This window comes from Saccostrea echinata, unplaced genomic scaffold (assembly GCF_033153115.1).
Source record: "Saccostrea echinata isolate AGI-Se365-2 ecotype Australia unplaced genomic scaffold, CSIRO_AGI_Sech_v1 ptg000028l, whole genome shotgun sequence".
Lineage (NCBI taxonomy): Eukaryota > Metazoa > Mollusca > Bivalvia > Ostreida > Ostreidae > Saccostrea > Saccostrea echinata.
The window spans coordinates 14711734-14739189 of record NW_026889777.1 but is presented as its reverse complement, the minus strand read 5'-3'; the positions used below and the strand labels follow the sequence as shown (position 1 = coordinate 14739189).

At 32.4% G+C, this 27456-nt stretch overlaps 1 protein-coding gene across 1 annotated transcript in view; it reads left to right on the top strand.

Moving 5' to 3' along the window:
- Window positions 1-27456, top strand: part of LOC133193550 (integrin alpha-4-like) — a 59131-nt gene continuing 31675 nt past the window's right edge. The window contains exons 1-8 of the mRNA XM_061329511.1: window positions 1-167; window positions 10488-10618; window positions 14424-14542; window positions 20126-20335; window positions 20601-20649; window positions 24763-24852; window positions 25268-25344; window positions 25831-25893. Coding sequence (XP_061185495.1) covers window positions 1-167; window positions 10488-10618; window positions 14424-14542; window positions 20126-20335; window positions 20601-20649; window positions 24763-24852; window positions 25268-25344; window positions 25831-25893 — 906 coding nt within the window. The remainder of the gene's footprint in view (window positions 168-10487; window positions 10619-14423; window positions 14543-20125; window positions 20336-20600; window positions 20650-24762; window positions 24853-25267; window positions 25345-25830; window positions 25894-27456) is intronic.

Genomic DNA, 27456 nt, shown 5'->3' with positions numbered 1-27456 from the left:
ATGACGAATTTCAAAGAATTTTGGAGGATCGTTCAGACTTTTCATATTTTCGTCATTTTTGTTCAAAGTTATTTTTTGGATGTGAAGAATTTTACCGTCTATGATGGACCAAACAACAGTCTCTTCGGATACTCTGTAGCATTGCTGAACAATTCGGACGGACTCTGGTGAGATTTTATCTACTTCAAAATATTCATTCTTTTCTATTCAGTAAACTTAATGGCTTTTTTCCTAAGTGTACTTTAAATAAATTCAATGATCGTAAAGTTAATAAGGTTCAAGCGAGAAAATGGGGATAGGCGGCAATTGAAAGATATAGACTTTTAATTTACATGGATTTTTGCATTTTTGATTTCTTCTATTAGTGCAATAACACATTTCGTAAAATGTGAGGTATTGAAAGCGAGTGAACTTGTAAACATAACCATGCCGTTGATATTCTACGCATTCTATGAAGATAAACAGCTGGGAAACCTGGTTTAAAGGAGAAAAAACACTTGTAGCGAAATATTCTGGCTATATTCTTTACAGGCAGATGGTCATCATGGTCAAATATATTATATAATATTTTTTCTTGCATGAAAATATCATCTAAAAAAATACAATGTACAATTAAAAATTACATTTATTTTTACCGCGGTGCTTGCCCATTTATAAATAGTACTGATCATGAGAAATAAATGGTCATGTTTTGTGTAGTTTACAGTCAGGTCAGATAAACTTTAAATCAATATGAGCTGCATTTTTGAGCATTTTATTTTGTGTAAAAATGTGTTATTATGATAATTTGTGTGTAATTTAAACCTTTTTAATCAATTAGACAGAAATAAAGTATGAGAATTGTTTCAGAATCAATGATTTTGTACAATCAAATATATAGTATTATATAAGAAATTAATATTGTACAGGACTACAATAATGTAATTTTGCTTCAATCAAAGCTTATAAATAGTTCTTCCATCGCAAATATGAACAACAGAAGTTTATGAACGCTTTTCTGTCATTGAAATAGATAATTACAATTTTACAACAAAAAATTCCGATATCAAAGTTGCAGCACTTATTGCTTTAATGATCAATACTTAAAAAAATGAAAAATCTCAGATTATAAACGTTTGTTTGTAAAAGCAATGTCAATTTGTTATACTTTAATTGTACGGATTATTGCTTAAAATTCCTGGTTATTACAGACATTTTGTAGTCTTATAGTCAAAGAAATATTATTTATTAACAATTTGTTCTCCAGAATTTTTTTTTTTGACTCAGTTGTTGTGGTTTTGATTTGGTACACTATCTTTTTTATAAGTTTAAAGTGGACTGAATTTCACCATTTTCATCGAACGTTTTGAAATTGGTCTTTGTTTGAAAGGCTCGTTTTTAGAATTACATATTATTGGAATTCTGTGTTATCACTACAATGTAGATAACGAACGAAATCAAGCTCCAAAAATGCACTGGAGCAATACAAATAACATGGAGCTCTAAAAACATTAAAGGTGGGATCGGGTGTCATGGAGGGGTAAGCATCTCCTTGTCATGATCGGGCAAGCGGAAAAATCCATACACAATAATAAAACTCGCAATAGCTTTCCGCGAAATTGAAATCACAACACTTGTCAACCTCAGGGACGTATAAAAAAACTATGACTTCTCTACATCTTTTGAATAATCACTCTGCATGATAAATTGAAAAAAGAGATTATTTTATACTATAGCTTCTTTAATAAAAATTGCACTTTGAAATACATACATATTGAGATAAGTCATCTAGAAAATTAATTCGTTAAAAACCATTCTGATTCTTTGCACGAGTATTCTGAAGTAGATACAATGTATTAAGATATCGATTTGATTTCTGATAGACAATATTTATGTAATCTTTAAATCTCCAAATAGTTTTTTGGAATCTCTTTATTAACCTTCCTACTTTTTAGGAGGTAGAATTTATCCTAAATTTCTTCATGGAAAAAATATTCTCGAATCAAAATCTCAAACTGTAAGAGTGTATTACATATTCATTGCGGTATTTTTTTCTTTTTGTTTGATATCTAAGAATTTTTCGCGATCATTAAGCCATGTTGTATAACGTCCAAATATCTATGTAAAAGGCATGCTTTAAAAATGTACTTAAAAACCATGTTTTCGTATTCTGTACATGCAATATATTGGAAATCATTCAGTGAGGAATCTCGATAGTAAAAAACGGCAGATTATAGTTTTATATGTTTTTACAAATAATTTACCAAAACTACCTTGTAGCCCGCGTGGCGCAGTGGTTAGAGAGTTTGCTCTAGAGTCGAGGAGTAAGGTTTCGATCCTTACGTCGCGGGTTCGAATCCCACTGTGGGACGTGGAGACTGGTCCCCCGGATGAGACCGTATAAATCGAGGTGCCGTGTCGCAGTAGGTGCTGGCACGAAAAGATCCCTCATGCTCAATGGCCCTGAGTACCGAGTAAAGGTCAAAATTTGCAGCTCTCCACCGGCAAGTGGTGGCGCCTCCATATGAGTGAAAAATTCTCGAAAGGGACGTTAAACAACAAAGAAACAAACAAAACCAAAACTTTCTTTGTTTAGTTTAATAAATTATTTTCAAAATCATAAATATTTAATGATGAAAATAAAAAGTTATTGTAAAATTAAAACCACCGTGAATTGTAACAACATTGAAAATCGTAAAATATTGAACACGTGGAATTTAAGTCGTTTACAGTATTTCGATGACTTTTTATCAATCAACAACATTCATTTTCATCATACGTTGTTTTGATATACCTGAAATAAAACACATAACGTAGTCTGACACACGGAAAAAAAATATAGCTTAGTTTTTTTTCAAAACTTTTTTTCTTTACCATCATATTTTGTAATCATATTAAATAGACAAATTTTTACAATCCATACAAATACATTGTAATTTGGATAAAAAGCAAATATTTCATGAAATAAAATTATCTAAACTTAAGAAATGCTAAAATGGGATCACAGAGCACGGTTAAATTTTAATAACTCAATCACGATAGACAATAAAGTGTATATATTCACATCTCAAATAAATGGACCTAAAAAGAAAATGTTAACCTTCAAATTAAGTAGTGTTACATCATTTCAAATGCCAAATTGTGATATAATATATTACGTCCATGAACAAAAACTATTGCAAAGGAGAGATAGTATTCACCGAAAAAGTCAAGAAAGATGACGTCACAGAACGTCGAGTAGCGAGTACAGATACAAAACTTCTACCTCACTTGTGAAAAATCTAGAAAAAAAAAAATTGAAAATTCGAGAGGGGGCAGGAATTATAAAAAGTGAGCATTGCATTTTTATATAAATGGCAAAGACAGGGTTTGAGTGATAAAGACTATAAATCAGACATTGAAAGACCTGAAACTAAACAAAATATCGGTAAAAATCTGGTCTGAAGAGTTAATAAAGTGATGGACACATCACTATTACGAATCTTGTGAAAGCAGAATTTTGACAACACTTACAATCTGACTCTGACTAACATATGGAACTCGAACAATTGTTAGCCAACTAAGTTGTATAGTAAGATGTATAATGAATGGGTATGGCGCTATGGACCTTGGTAAAATGTTGAAAGAGATTACTTTTAAAGAAACTGACATGACAAAATGTTTTGACGTGATTAGTGTGGTTAATATTGCTTTTTACATTGTTGACAAATCATGTAGATTTAACCGCACTGCATATATCAATACTCTTTTCCCTATGACAATGTGTCGATTTTGAATTTTTCAAAAATAATATGATGAAGATTTTGTCTAGGTACTTTTTCATTAACCCGCGAACCCGCGAATGTCAATTCGCCAATTTAAATATACATGTTTATTGACTTTTTTTAAATAACAATATTCATTTTCATTCATGCTTTGTTTCGATATATCCTACTGAACTCAAAATAAAAGACATCACAAAATCTACTATATCTGTTTCATATCTGAATATTTTTCCTAAAAATAGACACTGCTGGCAGAAAAACAACTACATGTAAACTTAAATATCAACTTGATGACTTCAACCTTCTTTTCCTAGCGCTGCGTCAAACCTAAGACGTAAACATAGGTTGTGACTTTTTCTCCGTTAGGCGCCCTGCATTCAAAAAGAAATGTATGGGTATTTTAGATGAGACCATAAAAACTGAGGTACCATGTTACTGTAGTCCTTTTCATGATAAAAAAAACCCCTCCCTAATCAATGGCTGAGTGCCGAGTATAGGCCTAAATTTGAAACCTTCACCGGTAAATGGTGGCATCTCTATGTGAGTGAAAAATTCTCGAATGGGACACAAGTCAATCAATCAATCAATGACCTTTTTATCGTTCATTTTCCTTATCTATGAAATGTTGGATATAACGAACAGGATTTAAGCTCAAAAGTCCATTAAACAATACAAATTTAAGAGCAGAGCAAACACGGACCTCCAAAACATCAGAGGTGGGATCAGGTGCCATGGGGGAGTGAGCATCCCCTGGGGACCCCCCCCCCCCGTGAGTTCTTTGTCTTGATCGGGAAATAATGGAAAAATCCGTCGACAATTCAGTGTGTAAACAAGCTAATTCAGAGAATTTGTGTCCTCCGCTTAGGGAAAAAAGAGGAGCATGCGCAGTTCGGGGGGGGGGGGTGGTGGTCACACTGCCCCCTGTATTTGTAGAATTATTAAATGTATACATGTATATTGTAGCAAATTTAAAAAAAAATGCCAATATGGATATAAAGATTTCATTGCTTATTCTTTAATATGTGTATAGATTGATTGATTGATTGATTGTATGTTGTTTAACGTCCCTCTCGAGAATTTTTCACTCATATGGAGACGCCACCACTTGCCGGTGGAGAGCTGCAAATTTTGTCCTATGCTCGGCACTTACGGCCATTGAGCAGTGAGGGGTCTTTTTCGTGCCAGAACCTACTGCGACACGAGACCTCGGTTTATACGGTCTCATCCGAAGGACCGGTCTCCACGTCCCACAGTGGGATTCGAACCCGCGACGTAAGGATCAACTCCTTACTTCGCGACCCTAGAGCACGCTCTAACCACTGCGCCACGCGGGCGACAATATGTGTATAGAAAATTATTTTTAATCTACAGAACATTTAATTTATCACACTGTAATAATGATTTTATGAGCTTGAACACGCCATACATCATTACCTTTTCATTTCACATGTTGAATAGTATCATTTAGTAAATCCACACCAAAAAAAAAATAAATAAATAAATAAATAAAAAAATAAAAAATAAAAAAAAGAGAATCGTCCAGGGATTGAACCCGGACCTCTCGCTTGCTAATCGAGCAACATACCACTAGACCACGGAGGCACTTAATAATACAGCAGATTAAATTCAAACATTAACTCACATATAATGTTTATATTGACTTTTGATATTGTCAAAATTTTAATCAATACATGGTGTCTAATTTAGCGTTTACTAAACAGTTCTAATAGATGTAATAAGAATATAATGTCCGCCGACAACCTGTTTTATACGTAATAACTCTCCACAAGCACTTGTGCTAAAAATAGTGCCATGCGAATTTTAATACATGTAAATAATAATTAAAAAACGGGGCGGGACACTTTGAGAGGGGCGAGAGAGGCCCTTAAAAGTTATGGTATAAAATTTCATTGCAAAAGCTCAAAGGCTTCTTGAGATATCGCCCGGAAACAAAAGTGTTACACACAGACGGAATGTATAAATTTACGACCTTAAACTCTGATCTTTTGACCTCAAAATCAATAGAGGTCTTCCTTAGGCCACAGGGAGTTGTTATGTAAAATTTCATTGCAAAAGCTCAAAGGATTCTCGAGATATCGCGTGGAAACGAAAGTGTTAAAACAGACAGAATTAATGAATTTATGACCTTGACCTTTGACCTTTTGACCTCAAAATCAATAGAGTTCTTCTTTAAGCCATAGGGAGTTGCTATGCAAAATTTCATTGCGAAAGCTCAAAGGGTTCTCGAGATATCGTGCGGAAACGAAAGCGTTACAGATAGACAGAAATACAAACGGACGGACGGACGAACAGACGTACGGACGGACAGACAGACCCAAATTAATATCCCCCACTTTCAGTGAAAGCGGGGGACAATAATGGCCTAACAATTAGTATGAAAAACGCCAGTCAGCATATGACTTAGTGATAGATTGTATTTGCTGACAAGGTCATTGTATCAACCATAGAACTTACGAAATGACGACTTTAAACGAGACTGCAGATATTCATGTTTTATCAACTTGTTTTTTCACGTATAAGATTTTGAACAAATTCTGTTTCATATGAATACAAAAATAAGTGCTAATAATGGGGTGCAATTGGTACCCATGGGAATTCCAATAGATTGTTGGAAGACCTGGTCTCCAAAAATCACATAGATATTGTCAATCAGAAACTCAAGCATCTTTTTAACATCAACTTCAGAGTACTGTGTGTACAATCAAAATTTTTTTTAACAAAATTATTTTGCAAATGACAACTGACAAGGTAAGTAAATTTACGAGTCCCATTTTTATTGTAAAAGCAGCTGTCAATGATATCAAAAAGGCTGGAGTTTAATTCATCGTAGGGAACGGTTGTATATAAAGTTGAAAAGTCGTAAGTTTTATGTTGTTGATTTTGGTAAAATTTTGTGATTTCAAATTTTCCAAAAGTTTTTAATTATCCACATCTAATATACACCACTTCTCGAATATATTATTGCACAGTACTCATGAAGTTTCTCCTTCACTACTGTTAATATTTTAGTGAGGAGTAAAGAAAGAGGCTTGTTAGAACATTTACTGGAACCCACTATGTATCTTTGTTTTTAAGGATTTTCATGAAGTTTCGGAATCCAATATAGATATGGTAATTCAAATTCATGTTGGTTGTTGGGAATATTAAACATATTCAAAACTGACATATGATTTTGAAGAATTTCCTCCTTAGAAAGGGGTCTATGGGTATAAGTTGGATTACCATTTGTTGAATTAAATCCCAGTTCCTCTAAAATACAATTTAGATAATGAGTCTTACAACAATGTTGTTACCTTCTTTGTCAGCAGGGACCAGTACATACTGATCATGTTATCTATTTAATTCTTTTTTCACCTCTGAATCATTGAACACAGAAAGATAGTTGGTTTTAATATTGCCCCTCAATCCCTTAATGCGAGATTTTAAAATTATCCATTCTGACAACGTGTCGAGGTCTTCTTTTTCATGTCTGGCCCATCGCCTAGCAATACATCATATGGTGTTTATGACGGCTTTTTTCATTCGATTTAAAGAGGCATATTCTGTGAACAATAATTTTTATGTACAATTGCCAATGCGAATTCCTTTTAATAAAATAACTCATTTATGGAACTTCTCATTCTCTAACATTTCTGTGTACTGCCATGGACCCAACTCACAGGTATTGTTATATCACAACAAAAGGAAGCCGAATTATGAATATGATTGATAAGTAAACATTGATTACATAATATGTGGCGTAAATGATTATATAATGTATAAAAAACATTCTTCTTGTGGTATGAAACCGCAAACTACATAAAACAAATTCAAACGAAGAAAAGAAGATACAGACAAAATTGGACTACATCAAAAAAGGCAAAGGTGGAGGGCTGGAGGAGACTTAAATATATCAAGGGGTTAGTGACAAATAAGCTTATGTTACAAGAGTATAATCATGCGATAGCACCTTTGAGTCGGATGTGTAGGAAGTATGACTCTCGACTGAAAGTTAAGAAATATTCTTTTGTTTCATTTTCAAGTAAAGTTTTAAGGTATTGAATCACGATTTTCATATTAGTACTATGAAAAATGCTAGCGATATTAAAGTTCATGTTTGAGTTTCATAGATTCTGAAAGTTTGTAGGATTTTTTTACTTTGATTTTCATCGCATTTTTTGCCATAATAGTACATATTTAACTCTCCCATAATAATATATAACTTGAAAATGTGATAAAATGATGTTGTATTTCAGATTTTCCCCCCAGAATTATTATAGTATAAATTTAAATCATTTGTGTGTGTCTGTGTGTTTATGTTAGTTGAAGTAGCAAAAACATATACATGCGAAAAAGTAAATTTGCATCAAGGTTTAATTTTATAACACATGCAACTATAGAGTTTTACTGTCAAATAATTAGTAAAAAAGTCTCTCTCTCTCTCTCTCTCTCTCTCTCTCTCTCTCTCTCTCTCTATATATATATATATATATATATATATATATCTTCCAGAAAACTATTAAAATGATATGAAAGAGAGTAATGTGTAAAATAGAATGAGAATGAATCGTCTTAAAATGATTTAATAAACAAGTGTAATTAAGCAAATTAAGAGTGTATAACTGTCAGCAAATAAAATCAGTGAACGATGTTTCTTACATTTTTAAATCTTATTTTCTCCTACTTATACTATTAAAAGGGTCATTCAAAAGTACGCAGAAAATTTTACTCTTCGTCATTTTATTTTTGAGAAATTTAAGATCAACACTTTATTATGTGTAAAAACATTTATTTGGTTGATGTATGCAGTTTATTTTTTTTTTTATCAAAAGGAACTCATGTTACATTACTTTTAAATCAACATTTTTTGTCGCTACGGAGCACTCATATCAACTTAAAAACCATAATGCCATGAGAGTCTTAAATATACATCTACTCTTTATTTCACACACTCTGTTGCGCCTTGCCTATTTATTTAATCGGTTTCTATACCACTTTATAAATATATCGCTAACATGTATTCGAGCTATATTAAGATAACTCATATCAATGTCTACATTTTCTATTACCACGCAAAATTTGCTTTCTCAAGTTCCAAAATCGAGAAGCACACATCCTTTCCATGAGGTATCGGCTTAGACCAGATTCTGGTCTAAGATCTTATGACCAGAGGTCTAATTTTATGACATTTTTTGCAGATATAGTGAATTGCCCTTACATCTAAAATTTAAAGAATTATATAGACAGTGTTGAATTAGAAAAAAAATTATTTTACAGCTGAGAACCAATTAAATAAAATAATTTTTTTGCTCAGAAATGACCCCTTTTCATTGGCAATTTTGAACTGAAATTAGAAAAATTACATCCTTCTAATTTTTTTCTATTTCTTTTAAAAACAAAATTACTTAAGGAGTTGTGCAAAACAAACTTGAGATAATTAAACAGAAGTTATTTTTTTTTTTAGATTTGAACAAATTATATGTTTATCACCCCCCCCCCCCCCCCCGCAGTAAAAAAAATGGAAAGACAATTTTGCAAAACGGTTCGTCTTTTTTATTTAAATATTTTGGGTTTCCAACGTTTCGGCTTGAGAATCACTGAAGAAACATACTTTGTGGAAATGCGCATCTGGTGCAACAAAATTGGTGCCGTATATGATTGACATTATGACCCCTGGATCGAGACCTCTGCTGGTGGACTGATAGTCCCCGAGGGTCTCTACAGCCAAGTAGCTAAGTACTTCGGTACTAGCTTGAAAATACGGATACATGTATATATTAATTGCTCTGGTAAAATTTAGAAATTTATTACAAAATAAAGGATTATCTCCGTCATGCATAATTCTGATCCTTTGACATATTTGGCCCCAGTCTGTGGCATCTTTTTTCAGCTCTTAAAAAGTCTTTTTTATTTAAATATTTTGGGTTTCCAACGTTTCGGCATGAGCATTACTGAAGAGACATAATTTTTCGAAATGCGCATCTGGTGCATAAAAATTGGTACCGTATACGATTTATATTCGTATAGAGGTTGAAAGTTTTGTGTTTAAATAATTTTTTGTCCGATATTCTGTTAAAATTGAGTGCATAAAATCAACCAATTACGAAAAGTTGGCGTAAATTTTGTTTAGAGAATCTTCTTGCTTGAATCGATTCTATATAAAACATAATTCTTTGGGAATTTTAGTAGGTATTTCTAAATGAAGTCAGCATCAAAATTCAAAGACTTTTCTTAAATTTCAAATTATAAATCACATACTAAAAAGGGCTAGCCCTTAAATTGTGGAGAAACTCTGATGGCAATAAAACGAGCCTGACAAAAAGTGATAATTTGGTTATCCAAAGTGAAATAGTTAAAGTTTTTAATTAATACATTTAAATGGTTGTTATAATAGGCGGTAATGTCTCTTTAAGCTTGCACATACAGTTGAAGTTCTTTATCGCATTCACCGATATCTCGAATACCATGGATATGTCGAAGTTATTTTGAAGTCCACATTACTTTTTAACAATATTACTCTCAATATTTTGAACCCTCTGATATCTTAAAGTTTTTTTTTCCTCGGTCACATAGAGTTCGAGATAACGAGGTCTGGTTGTTTTTCATTCTTGTTACTGATGGTTGTATCACAAATTATAGTAGGAAGATGAAGAATACATTGCGTCCACTGACTTCTTTTTCTACAACATGAGAATAAGATTTTTTTTCATCAACATTTCTTTTTCTTTCTATTCAATTTCAAAGGATTCTGGTTGGTGCTCCGGAAGGTGAAGATATCTTTCAGCCTTGGGTGAGGCAGCCTGGGGCATTATATAAATGTCTTTACCCTGCAGGAAAGGAAAGACAATGCCAGCAAGTCAATGTCGACAGTTCAGGTATTAAATTTTTTTCTACATGATTGTCCATTTGATAAAAGACATTTTCTCTCTAAATTTGAAATGAAACAAGTACAAAAGTTTTCTGTAATTAAATGACCCTCGTAGCTACTGTAAATATATAATTTTAGTTCGCGTGTACGACATTTGGAGGAAATAGATCAGAGAAAATTTTCAACAAGTTAACGTAGATTTGATTTAGCACATTCTGAATGCTTTACATGAAAATATATACAGAGGACATGTAGCGATGTACTTGATTTAGCGAAAGCTACTTTTCCACAGAAGGTTCTAAATAGAAAGCACAGCCAAATTCATACGTTTACATTATTTGATGGAAGGGAATAGAAATAACTTCCCAACAAAATATTCTGAAGTGCCCTACAGTTTGTTTTACAAGAGTTAATTGATGAAGACAATTATATAATATAGTCAGTTCATTCAAAATAAAAATGTAGTGCATAGTTTGACTTCTATTTTCTTTTGCCAAAATGTTAAACAGTAATAAAAACAATTGGTCTAAAACCTTCGCTCAAAGTTCTCCTTAACTGTTCTAAATTGAGACATTTCTTTCAAAATTGACTATGTGTATTCTACCCCAAAAACTTTCTTTTACTATATTCAAAAACTATATCATTAGCCAATCTAAATGTTTGTCTGGTTCCATTGAAGAGGTGGGTAAAATTGATATTTTTTCTGCAGTCGAATTGATAAAAGAAATTGGTAGTTAAAACATCACAGGTGTGTGTAGGCAGCACCCACATCATTATTCGGCAAATTCACCTTTTTTGTTATGGTAAATGTAACATTCAAAACATCACAGATTAAAAAAAAATTATTACATGTACTACACGTATTCTTAGGCTAAAAAGATTTAACGAAAAATTAAGAATTCAACACTACCCCGGGAAAAGTTTATTTCTTTCTGTAGAAATAATATCGTAAAACATCTCTAGACCATGAAAAGTGCTGCTAGAATCCTACTCTCTGTGTCACAGAAATGATTTTTCCAAACTTTCGTATGAAACCTTGCCTTTTTTTTTTTTTTTACATTTTGTGTATACAATTAAAGAATTTTCAGAAATTTATGTCAACCACAAGATTCTCGCAACACTTAAACTTTTTAAGTCTTACTATAAAATACAAGTTCTCGATATGGACAAAAATTGTGTTTAAAAGCACGTGGCGTAGTGTTGAACTTTTGCATCTTTTTTGTTAAGAACGACAAAGAAAATTCTTTTCGGGATTTCAAAAACTGTATTCATTTTAAGAAAAAATGAGGAAAATAAATCAGTAGGTCCCATGTCAAGGTAGGCGTTGGCACAATTAAGAACCATCACTGCCCAAAAAGTACATAGTATAGGTCTAAACTAGAAGCCCTTCATAGGAATTTAGTGACTTCTCATATGAGTGAAAATCTTGCAAGGGATGTAAAACAACGATTTATCAATCAACTACAGTCAGCCGGTTCAATAATTTGAATAGTAAAATTTAATATGTATTATTAAGAATGCAGATCATATTTTCAGTTGTAAGCTTAAGCAGGTCAGAAAATTACACATTAGAATATTCAACCTTCAACTCTTCAACATTCAATGTACATAATTACTCTCATATTTTTTTTTTACCGTTGCATTTACAGCAAACTTCTCACATAATGCTTTATATTAATCAAAATATGATATCTATAAGAATTTTATTTAACTAAAGGAATATCAATGAATATCCTTTGATAAAGCAGGGGATATTTTTTATCCAGCTGTATACTGGTAGAAAATTTAAAAGTTAATGCCATTATGGAGTACCAAAAACCAATTGTGACGAAACCGTTCTTGTCAACGATAGAACCTATTCCCTTTTGAAATAGATTTGTAACTTATCTTTATTAGATATTTTGACCATAAGGTTCTTTTCATAATTCATAAAATAATATATTAGCAAGACAGAATAAAGGAAGTGTATGGACAAGGCATCAAATAACGACCAATTATATCAGAAATGTGACGTTAGCTGCAGAGAAAACGTCGAACTTCTACAAAAAAAACCCATAAGGATATAATTAAATCAAAAGAATTAACAAGTAAGAAACAGTTCACTGCGTGTAAAGAACAGTTATGTGATTTCATTAGTACCTGCCTTCCAGCAGCCAATGACCAGAATGCCCTAAAAACGGAAATGAGCGTAGGAAGTTTATATCTTTAGACTGACCCATGGTCCCATGGTACCAACGTCATGACTTCATCTATTCTTAGAATACTTAAATCCATTGACCTTTGACCAAGAACCGATCAAAAGGTCATTTGTTTAATTTTCTATTTTAAAAACAATTTCGAGTTCAACTATACATATTATAGTCTGTGTAACATGAAATATATGGAGATAACGAACAGTATTCAAGCTCAAAAGTCTATTAAACATTACAAAATAGGTGCAGAGCAAACACGGACCTCCAAAACATCAGAGGTGGGATCAGGTGCCATGAAAGTTCATATTTCGACCTTGTTTTAGTCTTTTTAGGCAAACGTAGAATTAGCCTTTTGAAATAGCTTTTATGCACTTCTAACACTGTTTATCCATATTACCTGATAGGGAAGGATGATCATTTTTAGTGTTCTTTTCTTAAATCGGAGAAGGAAAATAATTGTTATACATATTTTTTAGTCCTTATTGCTGAGCATGATTCGTAAAAGGCAGAGATCCTGCCATATTACTTTGCATTTTCCGTTAGCTACATGGCCCCTATATAAGCCGTTCACTTGGTCTCAGTGGAGTGAAATCTGTTTTCACCGATGTAGACTGATATATTCTACATAGCTACTGAAAATCTCTCGGCAGCGACAAAAATAACTGTGTTTCTTCTACGGAAGAGAAGGTTACCAAAGAAACTTACATTAGATGAACAGATCAGTGCAGAAAAAACAAACACAAATACACGTAAACTGCAATAAAATGTAAACAACGGTAATGTAAGATCATCAAGACAAACACATGTCGTAGTCCAATCCGAGCAGGTATCAGTGACAAGAAAGCAGTTAGGTGTAACGAATTCAAAGGGTATACCCCGGTGCTGATATCGGAAAAAGGAAATCTTATAATAGCGTATGCATATCTACGAGTCGTGTTCAGCTTTAATGTTAACTTTTTTGTTTGTTTGTTGTTTAATGTCCCTCTTGAGAATCATTCGCCACCATTTTGAGAAATTTCCAAGAAATAGTCCCACATTAATCTTATTTCTTGTCAATTTTTAGGGCATTTTTTTTTTTACATTTAATATTGTACGATTCCTACTGTTTAATTCAAATATGTTATAAAAATCAATTGTATTTGACAATAGTTTTATTTGATAATTTTGAATTTCTGGTCAAAATTTTCTCTAAAGCGGACGAGTGACATATACCTAAAACAATGATACAATATGTAAGTAACCTTTAATGCTTTTTATGGTCTCTGTAGGAAAGCTCTCTGTGAAAAATCCTGATTGTCACAGGGATTATGGAATAATTTCTTGCATTATCCCATATGGGATGACTGCAGACCTAAGAAATTACCTATCATCGGCATAGATCAGCTGTTGTGAGCAATTTTAAAGCAAACAGCCTGTACTTTTTGAATTTTTCAATTGATGCCCCCAATATTGAATTGTTGCCAATCCTATATGGTTGATAGCTTTTAGCGGAAGAACTCAATTTGCTTTGTGTCGCTCATTGTCATTAAAACTCTTTTCTGGAAATGATGGGACTGCGATTTAAAGTAAATAAATGTATTGTTGATTTGTCAATTTGTATGACGTTACTATTTCGAATAGGGAATTCTGAAGAAACAGTTCTGTATCATCGAAGGAAGATAAGATTCCACAGTGATAAAGATCATCAATGGCTTGGTGTGTCGTTAGACGTTGATCCCGAAAACCAATCAAGCGTTCTGGTAAAAATCAGTTTATATCAATTTTATTCAAAGGATTTCAACAGTACAGCTCTGAAAGCGTTTGAAAAGAATGCACTTTGCATCCAAATTAAGCGCATCCTTTTCTATTTTTTATTTTAAACTCTCTCTCTCTCCGCAGATTTTTTTCAAAGTTATAAAAAAAAGCAGATCTCTCAAACTGATCCTTGAATTTTAATCATTATATATATATATATATATATATATATATATATATATATATATATATATATATATATATATATATATATATATATATATATATATATATATATATATAATGATCTTGATTACCATTAAGCATCTATTATAACTGGGTTATTTTTTTTCATGCACTTTAGAATGACGTAGACAATTTGGTTCAGGAGCTATTAAAAAAAGCAAAGCAAATAAGAAAAAGACAATTGTCTTCTCCACATGGGCACCTCTGCCTTATTTTCTACGATTGTAAATATTTTTGTTATTGCCCTCAATAGAAAATATCATAACGCAATGACTTTTTTTTCTTATTTCCAAATATATTCATACTGAATTCAAACAACTTGAAAAAAAAAAACAGTATGGCGCGATTTTTCAAAGTCTTCAGAAGTTGACAAAGTTTATTTAAGCATTGCAACTTAATATACGGAGAAGTGGTTTGTTTTTCCCCCAGAGTCTATATGGTCAAATTGTACGAATCCGATGTGGATGAAACTGGTTAACTTGTTTAATGTTATTTTCTTTGAAATACCAAATTTATTTGAAATCTTTAAAATGTGGTAGAAGCGCCGATGTTGGACAGACTATGCTTTAGCTCGAAGGATGGTTTCAAAGTAGAAGGTTTTGGAGAATTGATCTATTATTCTAACCTTGTTCAAAGGTCAAGGCATTTATGATTTTGAGATAAGATGTAAAAAGTTAAGACACCTATGTCGTTGGAAAGACTATAAATTTACTACAATCATCCCAATTAGTGCATCCTTTGTAGGCAATATTCAATGATTATCGTTTTTTTTTATTTTGTCTTCTCTTCTACATAACATATAATTATGTGCTTCTGTTTTCTGTGGAAAGTTGAGAACATTGACGTATTACGCTTCTTTGCAGTTTTAGTCACATTCTTATACATTGTATAATTGAACGGAAATTGACATGGTTTCCCATACATTTCCTTCTAATTCTTACACCAATACAACTTTTTTTGAAATCTGAAAATATCTTATGATCAAATTGAAAAAAAAAACCAAAACATTTCATTGTTTCAAAAATGAATGGGTAGATCATAAATGTCTCACAAAACATTGTTTAAAAAAAACAAAAAACAAAAACAAAAACTTCATCAATTATGAATTCTTTATCAATATACATGTAGATAAGTTTCCATGCCTCTCAATTAAGTAGACGATGTTTTTAACAATTTTATCTAAAATATGGGTTTGAAAATTACCTATTGTGATAACCCAAAAAAGTGCTTTGAGTAAGAAGATTTGCTGTATATGCCAATTTTGTTGGAGTATTGAGAGCCGTTGGAGTACATATGTTTGTATTTGTTTTACTTCCTCGCGTGATAATATGGTCTATACTCTTCGTAATATAAACTTAAAGCAATATGAGATGCATTTTTGAGCATTTTCTTTTGCTGTTTAAATGTGCTGTAATGATAAATCTGTATGTAATTTAAGCATTTATGATCAATTAGACTCAAACAAGGTATTACATTTTTTTTTTCAAAAGAAAGATTCTTGTACAATTGAATGTATAATATTATACAAGAAATCAATATTGTACAGGACAACAGTAATGTAATGTTGCTTCAATCAAAGCTTATGAATATTTTTTCAATCGCAAATACGACAACTAATATTTATAAGAAATTTATTAGAAATGTTTATAAAAGTTCTTTTTTCTTTCATTGAAATAGTTAATTCCAATACTGCACCAAAAATTTCCGACATCCAAGTTGCAGCTCATATACATGTAGCTTTAACTGTTCAAATCAATTGACTTGTTTATCGCAGTTCATATTATTTTAACTGTTCAAATCAATTTACCTACTTATCGTAGTTGGAATACAGTTAAATAATGCCTAATCAAGCAAAAGATCTAATTTTCTGAGGTACAAGGAACACCTTATTGTGCTTGAATCAAACAACAACGCTAAAAAAAAATCTTTACATGTCATGTGAAAGGAAGTTATAACACTTTCCCCGTCATGTCAGCTCAGGTATGGAGTGACTTGACGTCATATGATATTATGACGACATATCTAGGTACTTTAGAGAAGTTACTACAGTTGGAACAGTTTGATATTTTACGGACAGCTTTATCCTAGCAGCGTATTGCCCGAAGCCAATGAATACTTACGTTATCAAGAAAAAAAAGAAATGTTTGGAATCGGGAAAATTACATAAAATTAAATCAAAACAAAATTTTAGAATAAATATTTTCAATTTTTGTAAATTTCGTGATAACATTTTCTTGTAACATGAAGTGCCACACACTACATACTTGTGTTTTATTCGCAACACAAATTATAGGCTGGAGAATTCAATACTAGGTACTGCGAACAGCTCACTCATTGTGTTCTATTGCCATTGTTTTGATTTATTTCTATATGATTTCCCCGATTCCAAAGATTTCTTTTTTCTTGATAAAAAAGACTGAGTTTCATGTCTTTACAAAAAGTTTCCTTTTCACGTTTTTCACAATCTTTCTGTACTTATTGTCTGAACTTGAGGATTTTTATTAATATATATTATGCATGAACTTTATATTCGACAAAACTTTTTATAATGTAAGTATTCAATTGTAAATTTTGATGCTTGTTGTCGCGGACGGCTGTGCCGACACATTCAATAATACGCTTTAGTGAGTTGTAAAAATCTATCTTAACTTTACAATTCAATTTTTACCTCTCCTTTTCTGATTGAGGAGTGTCCGGCATCCAAATGCCGTTTGTATTTTCAATTTTCGACTTCCTCTCAAGAATAACTGGACCAATTTCAACAAAAGTTGCCATAAAACATCCTTGCGTGAACTTAAGGGAATTCGAATTTGTTCAAATGAAGCGCGACATCCTCTTTCAAGGGGAGATAATTCATAATTTTTGAAAATTCAATGGAATTTAAAATTTTTTTTTGTCAATGACTAGTAGGTCAGAAACTGATGTGAAAGCTTTATTACATATTGCATATTCATGTTTGTTCAAATCAAGTCCTCCTGGCGATACAAGAAGGACAGGACAACAGCAGAAGTTTTAACTTTTATATAGAAATACATGTTTATAGGAAAAAGTCTTTTAAAATCCATGATTAGTCAAAGAAATATGGAAGACCTATGTTAGAGTAGATTTGATCGAATCATGACACAAACCTTCCCCTCTGTGGATAATGATTCAGTTGAATGGCACCTGATCCCATCTCTGATGTATTAGAAGTCCGTGTTTGCTCTGCTCCTATTTTGTAATGTTTAATGGACTTTTGAACTCGAATACTGTTCGTTATCTCCACATATTTCATTGAAAAGTTATTTAAACTTTTCAATACTGAACTGATTTTTGCTTTCCTCTAGCCAAAGTTCTCAGGTTAGCGATGTGGCCCTTTGGTCTCTTGTTATATTTACATTCATTGATTTAATGGGAGATTGAAAAAATTCACGCCCTTTAAATTGATACACTCAGCATTATAGAGTGAGTTAATCTGGTGGCTAAATTCAGGGAGCAGCCGTCAGGGTTCTTCGAAATCATATGCCAGTTTTTTATATTCCAAACAACCAAAATGTATTCGAATTACCATATTTATATTGGATTCCGAAACTTCATAAAAATCCTTACAAACAAAGATACATAGCGGGTTCCAGTAAATGTTCAACCAAGCCTCTATCTTTACTCCTCAATAATATATTAACAGTGGTGAAGGAGAAACTTCAAGAGTACTGTGCAACAATATATTCGAGAAGTGGTGTAAATCTGATGTGGATACTTAAAAATTCCAAGGAACTTTTGGAAAATTTGAAATCACAAGATTTTACCAAAATCAACAGCTTAAAAACTTACGACTTTTCAACTTTATACACAACCATTCCGCAACCAATTAAAGTCCAGGCTTTTTGGTATCATTGACAGCTGCTTTTTCAATAAAAATGGAACTCGTAAATATACTTACCTTGTCATTGGTCATTTGCAAAATTATTTTGTTAACAAACATTCTGATTGTACACACAAGTACTCTGAAGTTGATATTAAAAACATGCTTGAGTTTCTGATTGACAATATGTATGTGGTTTTTGGAGACCAGGTCTTCCAACAGTCTATTGGAATTCCCATGGGTACCAATTGCGCCCCGTTATTAGCAGACCTTTTTTGTATTCATATGAAGCAGAATGTGTCCAAAATCTTGTACGTGAAACGAAGAAAACACTTGCTGTGGCGTTCAACTCGACATTTAGATATATCGACGACGTATTGTCAATTAACAATGGCTATTTTCATTCTTATGTCGATACGATATATCCTGGTGAACTTGAGATAAAAGATACCACAGAGTCTGACACATCTGTTTCATATTTGGATATTTTACTTGAAAAAGACGTTAATGGTAATCTAACAACCAAGCTTTATGATAAACGTGATGACTTTAACTTTTCAATCGTCAACTTCCCTTACTTATGCAGCAATATACATGTACCTTCATCACCTGCATACGGGGTATATATCTCTCAGTTGATTCGATACGCAAGAGCATGCTCTACGTATGTACAATTTCTAAAACGAGGTAAATTATTGACAAATAAGTTGATGAAACAAGAATATCAGCTGTCTCGTTTAAAGTCATCATTTCGTAAGTTCTATGGTCGATACAATGACCTTGTCAGCAAATACAATATATCATTGAGTCAAATGCTGACTGACGTTTTTCATACTAATTGTTAGGCCATTATTTACACACTGAATTGTCAACGGATTTCTCCGTTATTTCCCGATCATGACAAGGAGCACACGGCGGGTGTGACCGGTCGGCAGGGGATGCTCACTCCTCCATGGCACCTGATCCCACCTCTGATGTTTGGAGGTCCGTGTTTGCTCTGCTCCTATTTTGTATTGTATAATGGACTTTTGAGCTTGAATACTGTTCGTTATCTCCATATATTTCCGTTACTCTTTAACATGAGCTTGGATTTGATTTTTGTTCATGACACTGTATCTATACGGCGTTTAAATTTGTGACGTCCAAATAAAACTTTTGACCTCTCCGTCAGTGTTATTGTGTTATAAATATCGAATCGTTCAACACACGTTTTACGAAAAATGCATATGGAATGAAAATATTAAAGAAACCTGGGCCTAAACCTATTTGTAGCACAGCAGGCATACTGGTGGATCAAGTACAATTAGACTGATGTAAATTATTCATATATAGTTATACGTGAAAACTATTCTTTATCTGCATATATTCAACAGTTAAACATATTAATAAAGGGATTTTCATATCTTATTTCAAAATCATAATAATAGCAGCTCTTACATATACCTATATGCAAGTCTTGATTTTACATGTCAGATCATGTAGAAATACTTTTCGTCTTTAGATCTGTGCTCATCGTTGGAAAGACAGCTATTTAAGCTTACATCTAAATGGAATCAATCATATGAATGGTATGTGTTATGAACTAGACGCTAGTCTCTCCAAAACAGCCAGAAAAATCCCGGCTTTGACAATCCGAGAGCGCTTGGTCAATCGTCAAAGATACGCAGAATTCTCTATGGGCGGACTCGGCATGTCGGCAATATATTCTGGGGTATCAAATTTTGTACTTTTATGACTTATTCATATCCATTTGTCTATATTAATTAAAAAAGTCTTAAAACAATTTAAGTTTGATATTTAAATTGCTGATTTCATTGTATTGTTTCAATGTTTTACGATAATTGAAGTCGTTTTATTTTCTTGATTTAAATTATGTGTACGCTTTCCATGCTAAAAATAAAACATGTATCTTTTAAGCAGACTTTTAGATATTGTCATTAAGTATTGAATCCAGTGAGCTGTTTTTTTTTTTTCAGGTGTCAGGATACATTATCATGGGTGCACCCGGACTCAATGATTGGTCAGGTTTGTTCAGTGGATCTCTTTGATACGAGGGTCGTTCAATGAATAATGCAAATAGTCATATAAAAGTAAGAAAAATACGTTATACATATTCTAAACATTTTCAATCCCTCTAAGAATTCCCTGTTATCCTTTACACATACCTTACGTCTTTGTACCCATGACCAGAAAACCTCAGCATACTCATCTTTAGGGATGCCCCAAAGACACTGATGAATATCACTTCCCATAACATATCTAATAGTGTACAATATTCCTTTAATTGTTTTTATGTGTTTTTTAAATAAAAAAGTCTCTCAATAGCTGCGATCTAGCGAATACGGGGGATGGCAAAGCTCTGTAAACTTTCTTTTCTTCAAAATTTCATTTTTTTTCTCTCTTTGCTTATTTGCAGCAGCGTTGCCAGGTGCGGTATTTGGACTTCCTTTGCAGGAAATCTGTTTACCTTTCCTCAGTGCAATTCAAAAATAAGAGTTATCATTGATGGCCTCTCCTTTGGATGTATGTGCATGTTTTACTGGACCTCTTAAAAAAAATGAAAACTAATGTTTTCTCTTTACAATATTCCACACTTTATTATTGATCTTCCTTTTTGGCTATAAAAAGTGCACCCATGTTTCGTCATCCATCTAGCAAATTAAACAAATCTATTTTGTTAAAATATGTGTTTTAAATAGACCTTTGGCACATTTGTTTTCTCTTGTGCAATTTTAAGAAAATAAGGCACCTATATGATAGAAATATTATTATATTCATTTCCGTTGTCCGAATTCTATAAAATGTCGCTATGATGAAATGCTTAGTGTTTTAGCAATGTCTTTCTATGTAAATCTGACATCTTCAGATACCGGTATCATATTGGACATAGCATCGAAATTTTTGGTGTCCCGACAAATTTCAATAGATCGACCAGTTTGACTTTTATATTTTAACTCTCCTTTTTAATTTTGAATTCCGGAATCAATCTAAAAACTATTCAGCGCTAAAGACGATTCTTTTTACATATAAACATATCTTTAATATGAGTTCTTCGGCAATTTATGTAAAGAAACACAGTTGTCACATATATTCTCATTTTCATCTTCTTGTGAAATATGTGGAGATAACGAACAGTATTCGAGCTCAAAAGTCCATTAAACATTACAAAATAGGAGCAGAGCAAAAACCGACCTCTAAGACATCAGCGGTGGGATCAGGTACCATGGAGGAGTGGGCATCCCCTGCCGACCGGTCACACCCGCCGTGTGCTCCTTGTCATGATCATGGTCATGATCGGAAAATAACGGAAAAATCCGTCAACAATTCAGTGTGTGAATAATGTAAACAATTAGTATGAAAAAAGTCAGTCGGCATTTGACTTAATGATAGATTGTATTTTCTGACTAGGTCATTGTATGCACAATAAAACTTAAGAAATAGTGACTTTAAACGAGACTGATGATATTCTTGTTTCATCAACTTGTTTGTCAGTAACTTACATGTACCTCGTTTAAGAAATTGTTCATACGTAGAGCATGCTCTGGAGTATCGAATCAATTGAGAGATATAAACTCCGTATGCGGGTGATAAGGGTATATTGCTGCATAAGTAAGGGAAGTTGACGATTAAAAAGTTAAAGTCATCACGTTTATCATAAAGCTTGGTTGTTAGATTACCATTAACGTCTTTTTTCTAAAAAAAATATCGAAATATGAAACAGATGTGTCAGATTCTGTGGTATCTTTTATCTCAATCTCAGCTGGATATATTGTGTCGACATAAGAATGGAAATAACCACTGTTAATTGACAATACGTCTTCGATATATCTAAATATCGAGTTGAAGGCCATAGCAAGTGTTTTCCTCTTTTCTCGTAAAAGATTTTGAACAAATTCTGCTTCATGTGAATACAAAAATAGGTCTGCTAATAATGGGGCGCAATAGGTACCCATGGAAATTCCAATAGATTGTTGGGAGACCTGGTCTCCAAAAACAACATGGATATTGTCATTCAAAAACTCAAGCATCTTTTTAACGTCAACTTCAGAGTACTTGTGTGTACAATCAGATTGTTTCTTGACAAAGTAATTTTGCAAATGACCAATTACAAGGTATGTAAATTAACGAGTTTAATTTCTATTGAAAAAGCAGCTGTCAACGATGTCAGAAAGTCTGGACTTTAATTTATCGTGGGGAATATTGTATATAAAGTTGAAAAGTCCTACGTTTTTATGTTGTTAATTTTGGTAAAATTTTGCAATTTCAAATGTTCCAAAAGTTCCTTTCAGTTTATTAGTATCCACTGATTTACACCACTTCTCGAATAAATTGTTGCACAGTACTCTAGAAGTTTCTCCTTCACTACTGTTAACATCTTAGTGAGGAGTAAAGAAAGAGGCTTGGTAGAACATTTACTGGAACCCGCCATGTATCTTTGTTTGTAAGGATTTTTATGAAGTTTCCCAATCCAATATAGATATGGTAATTCAAATTCATGTTGGTTGTTGGGAATGTTAAAAATATTCCAAACTGACGGAGATCTTTTTAAACAGTTTTCAGCTCAGTGTAATGACCATGCTTTCTTTAAAAGTGAATTTCTTTGCGAGGACAATAGGAAAACTCTTGGGGTTTTCTGTTATAAAGAGCTCTTTAATTAAATGTTTCAACTGTGAAAATATTAAATTAAATAGATCTACATTTACTATGATATACTGTTTGTTGCATTACTTATTGAACGACCTTCGTATATTTGGACTAATTAGGGACCTTATCTTTGTTATAACATCAGTGCTAATTTTTTAAGGAATACTTTTCTTGCTGATTCAATACCATGCTTGCTTTAATGTTGGTTGTAGGCTGATTTAATTAGTAGGTCAGTGCTACCGAAAATTGCAATGGTGCTAATAATTCTACAAGAACTGAATATACATTAAGTCATGTATACTTTGTAAAATATAATATCGGCAGTGTAATTTTTATATATACATGTAATCTTAAATATATGCATGGCTTCGTAGTCCTATGCATATGAGAAATATTCTTTTGACTGTAATCAAAGCACCGAAGAAAAGCATCACCCATGACTTGGTATGATCTGACATGCATGTGAATGTAAGTAATCTTAGTTATGTTTGCCGTTGTTCTTTGTTGTTGACTCATGATAATGATTATTTTAGCTCTTAGATTATTTCAACTAAATATTGAATTTTCTTTTACTGTAAATTTGTTTTAATATACCTGCAATTACATTGAAAAATCTTTACTACAACAATTTCATTTTTTTTTTCATATTCTAAGGGATTTAAATATGCGCAAGATTGTTTTCGACATTTGGAAATCAAATCATCTAGATCAAGCTATAAGAACCAAATCACATAGATTACGTTGTAATCTCCTGGTAATGAAATCATTACCCTATTGCCAGGAGATTTTATGCTTGAAATTTTAACTTGGTTTGATAGATTTAAAAATGGGGGCAAATCCCCTGGACGCAAATATTGTTAAAAGGGCACTTTTGTTTTCTAAAGATCTTCACTAATCAGAAAAGAATAAGATATAAAAAGGATTCTATCTATACGAGTGCATTTATTGTCTTTAATTTTAAAGATTTACATATATATCCTGTAAATCATTGGCTTCAAGTCCGCTCATGTTAATACGTTAGATTGATTGATTGTGTGTTCTTTTACGTCCCATTCGAGAATTTTCCACTCATATAAAGACGTCACCATACATCGATGAAGGGCCGCACATTTAAACCTTTACTCGGCACTCAGGGCAATTGAGCAATGAGGGTTCTTTATCTGCAAACGCCTATCATGACACAGGGCCTCGGTTTTTAAGATCTCATCCGAAAGACCCGCAACTTTCACTCCAAAGTGCCGAGGGCTTGTCGAAGGAAAATTTGCTACCTTTTATTTATCGACTTAGGTCAGTCGCGGCCATGATTCGAACACACGACCTTCCGATCACGGAGCGAGCGCTCTAGTAACTGAGCTACTGTGACGGTTAATACGTTTGATAGTTTGGTAAATGTTTTAGACAGTATCTTCTATCTGTATCGCGATAAACGAGTTCAATGACTAGAAGGATTGCTGTTACCTGACAGACTCAAGATCAAAGCATTTACTATTTCAGGAGGAGTTGTACTTGAAAGAAATGGATCTAACAAGGATGACATCCATTACATAGAACCTCCGAGAAGAACTTACCAGGATTCCCAAATCGGTAAAGTAATTTTATTTGAATATAAATATTGCATAGATATTTAAATTGTTTCTGCTTTGAACAGCTTTTGATGAAATTCATTGGTACCTTTAACTGTCGTCAAATTGATAAGTTATTTCATCTAATATTCTATAATGATTTAATAATTCTTCTAAATAAAGTGATAAAGTGCAGGAAAATATAATTACAATCCTTCTCTTAAATACATGCGATACTATTCGTCTTCGGAAATTCAGTAAGATATACATATATATACATTCTCTCTTTTTTTTTTTTTTTTACAAAAAATAGTATTTTCTTTAATTTCCATCAAATGAAATGAAAAAAATATAACTTTAATCTCCTTTTAATGTCTAGTTAAATTTGAAGTAATTGTACATTTTAAAAAAAATATTTTTTAATTTTTTATCCTTAGGAAGCAGTCTGGCCGTTGGAAATTTCTTATTCAGAACTGTAAAAAGTCTAGCTTTGGGTGCACCAAGAGCAGGAAAGGTAGTGTTGAATAAATAAAATTAATTTGAAAAAATACACTAGATGTGAGATATGTAAAAGTAGGATACCAAAACAAAAGCAAATGTCATGGCAATTTAGGTTAAGTAAATCAATAATGGGTGAGCAGAGTAACAAAGACAAGTGTGTTCCTAATAGTTTTTTTGTTGTTGCTTTTTTTTTGATATGCATAAATTAATATATATATATATATATATATATATATATATATATATATATATATATATATATATATATATATATATATATATATATATATATATATATATATATATATATATATATATATATATTAGAAACATGCGAATCATTTGCTTATAAGTAAAGCTCACCGTATAAACAGGGTTTTATGATACAAAACTATGATTATGTTTGAAATCAGAATTGGATGATAACCTTGTACGGTAAAAAGACACTAACTAGTTTCTTTTTATTTAAATTTCATCAGCATTTATTTTTGTTTAACAGGTTTTATTTTACGAATGGATGGACACAAACAGAGAACCCGTCCATATAATAGAGAATGAGCAAGTACGTTATAGGTGTCACATCAAACGCAAGAGTCCCAAGGGCCTTACTGGTCAACAGAACACAATACTGCAAGGATCAGTAGAAGTCTATTGTTAAACAAAGTAAACTGAGATATGAAGATATGTTGCCCCAAATCAAGGCAAATAGGATAGTCAACAAAATAATATTCTGGTACACAGTAAGACATCATGGGATATATGTCTCAACTTGCCAGCACTAAATGCACTCCCTTTTGTCATTATAATTGAGAACCTAACTTAAGAAGCAGAGAAAAAAAAAAGATTTTGAAAGATAACATTAATTTCGATAGTTATAACCTAACCCTTCAGGCCGGGGAGGGGGCACGGAATCTATTATTATTGCATCCCCCTTTTTGATTGAAGTTTTATCCAAAAAATGGTTGAAATTACATGTTCTTCCGTGGTTCAGGTGAAGTAGCTGAAAATGTTCAAATGTTAACGCACGACACAGATGCACGACGACAGGCATAAAAGATAGCAATAGGTCATCTGAGTGACTCAGGTGACCTCATAACAGCGAAGCAAAGTATTTTCCCAAAGATTCTTTAAGAATTGATTGAAAAATTAATAAAAGTTTAGTGATTGTGTCTCAATTTTCCTAAATTTCGTTCGTTGAGGTTGGGTGCTTGTGTATGTAAAGTTGTAAAAAACGATAAATGGATGATGTACATTACTCTTAGTACATTTTGTGTTAACCATACTTTCAGCATTTAAATGTGATCAATACATATTCTAAAACATTCTTTGAACATTTTGCGGGTATGTTAAGGCTACACCCAGATATTCTACTTGTCGGAAGAATATTACGTCATAGTATGCTATATGACGTGAACTTTAGAGATAACAATTTCTTAATATCTATATTCAACGATTTATTTCAGGTCCTGGGAATGAATTGAAACATTAGAAATGTAATATTGATTAAATCCTGTTACTTTTTAAGGTATAAATAGCAAAGTATTTGTCAAGGGAATTTAATACCTAGCCCATGACGTCATAACTGTTGATCCGTATTTGAAAAGTGAAAATGAATCGTAACGAGAATTCATTTAAACAAATATATTAAATGGGAGTTAAAAAGAATATATAGTGAATATCAAGTATGATTATTAGGGAATTAAAGATTAAGAACCAGGTGCGCTATTTTTCTTATTATTTTTCGTATCATGAAGACAGGCAGTGTTTTGAAATCCGATCGTATGTAAAAATTGTAAAAATATTGGTAAGGTTTCATGCAAAAGTATGGACAAAATATTTCTTTGGAAGTAGGGTAGGATACTAGAAGCAATTGCCATGGCCCAGAAATGTTTAAACACATACATTTTAAAAAACAGAAATGATTTTTCCGGGGGTAATGTTAAACATTTACTTTCGTTAAGGAATATTTCTATTCATAGACGTGACATGATGTCGTAGTAGAGTGCATCTTTTAAACCAAGACTCGTAATACTATAGTTAATATTGTCCATGACTTTCCAATTTATCAATGTTACATTTTACAAAACAGTGTAAATTCGCCGATATCTGATCTGGGTGTAGCATT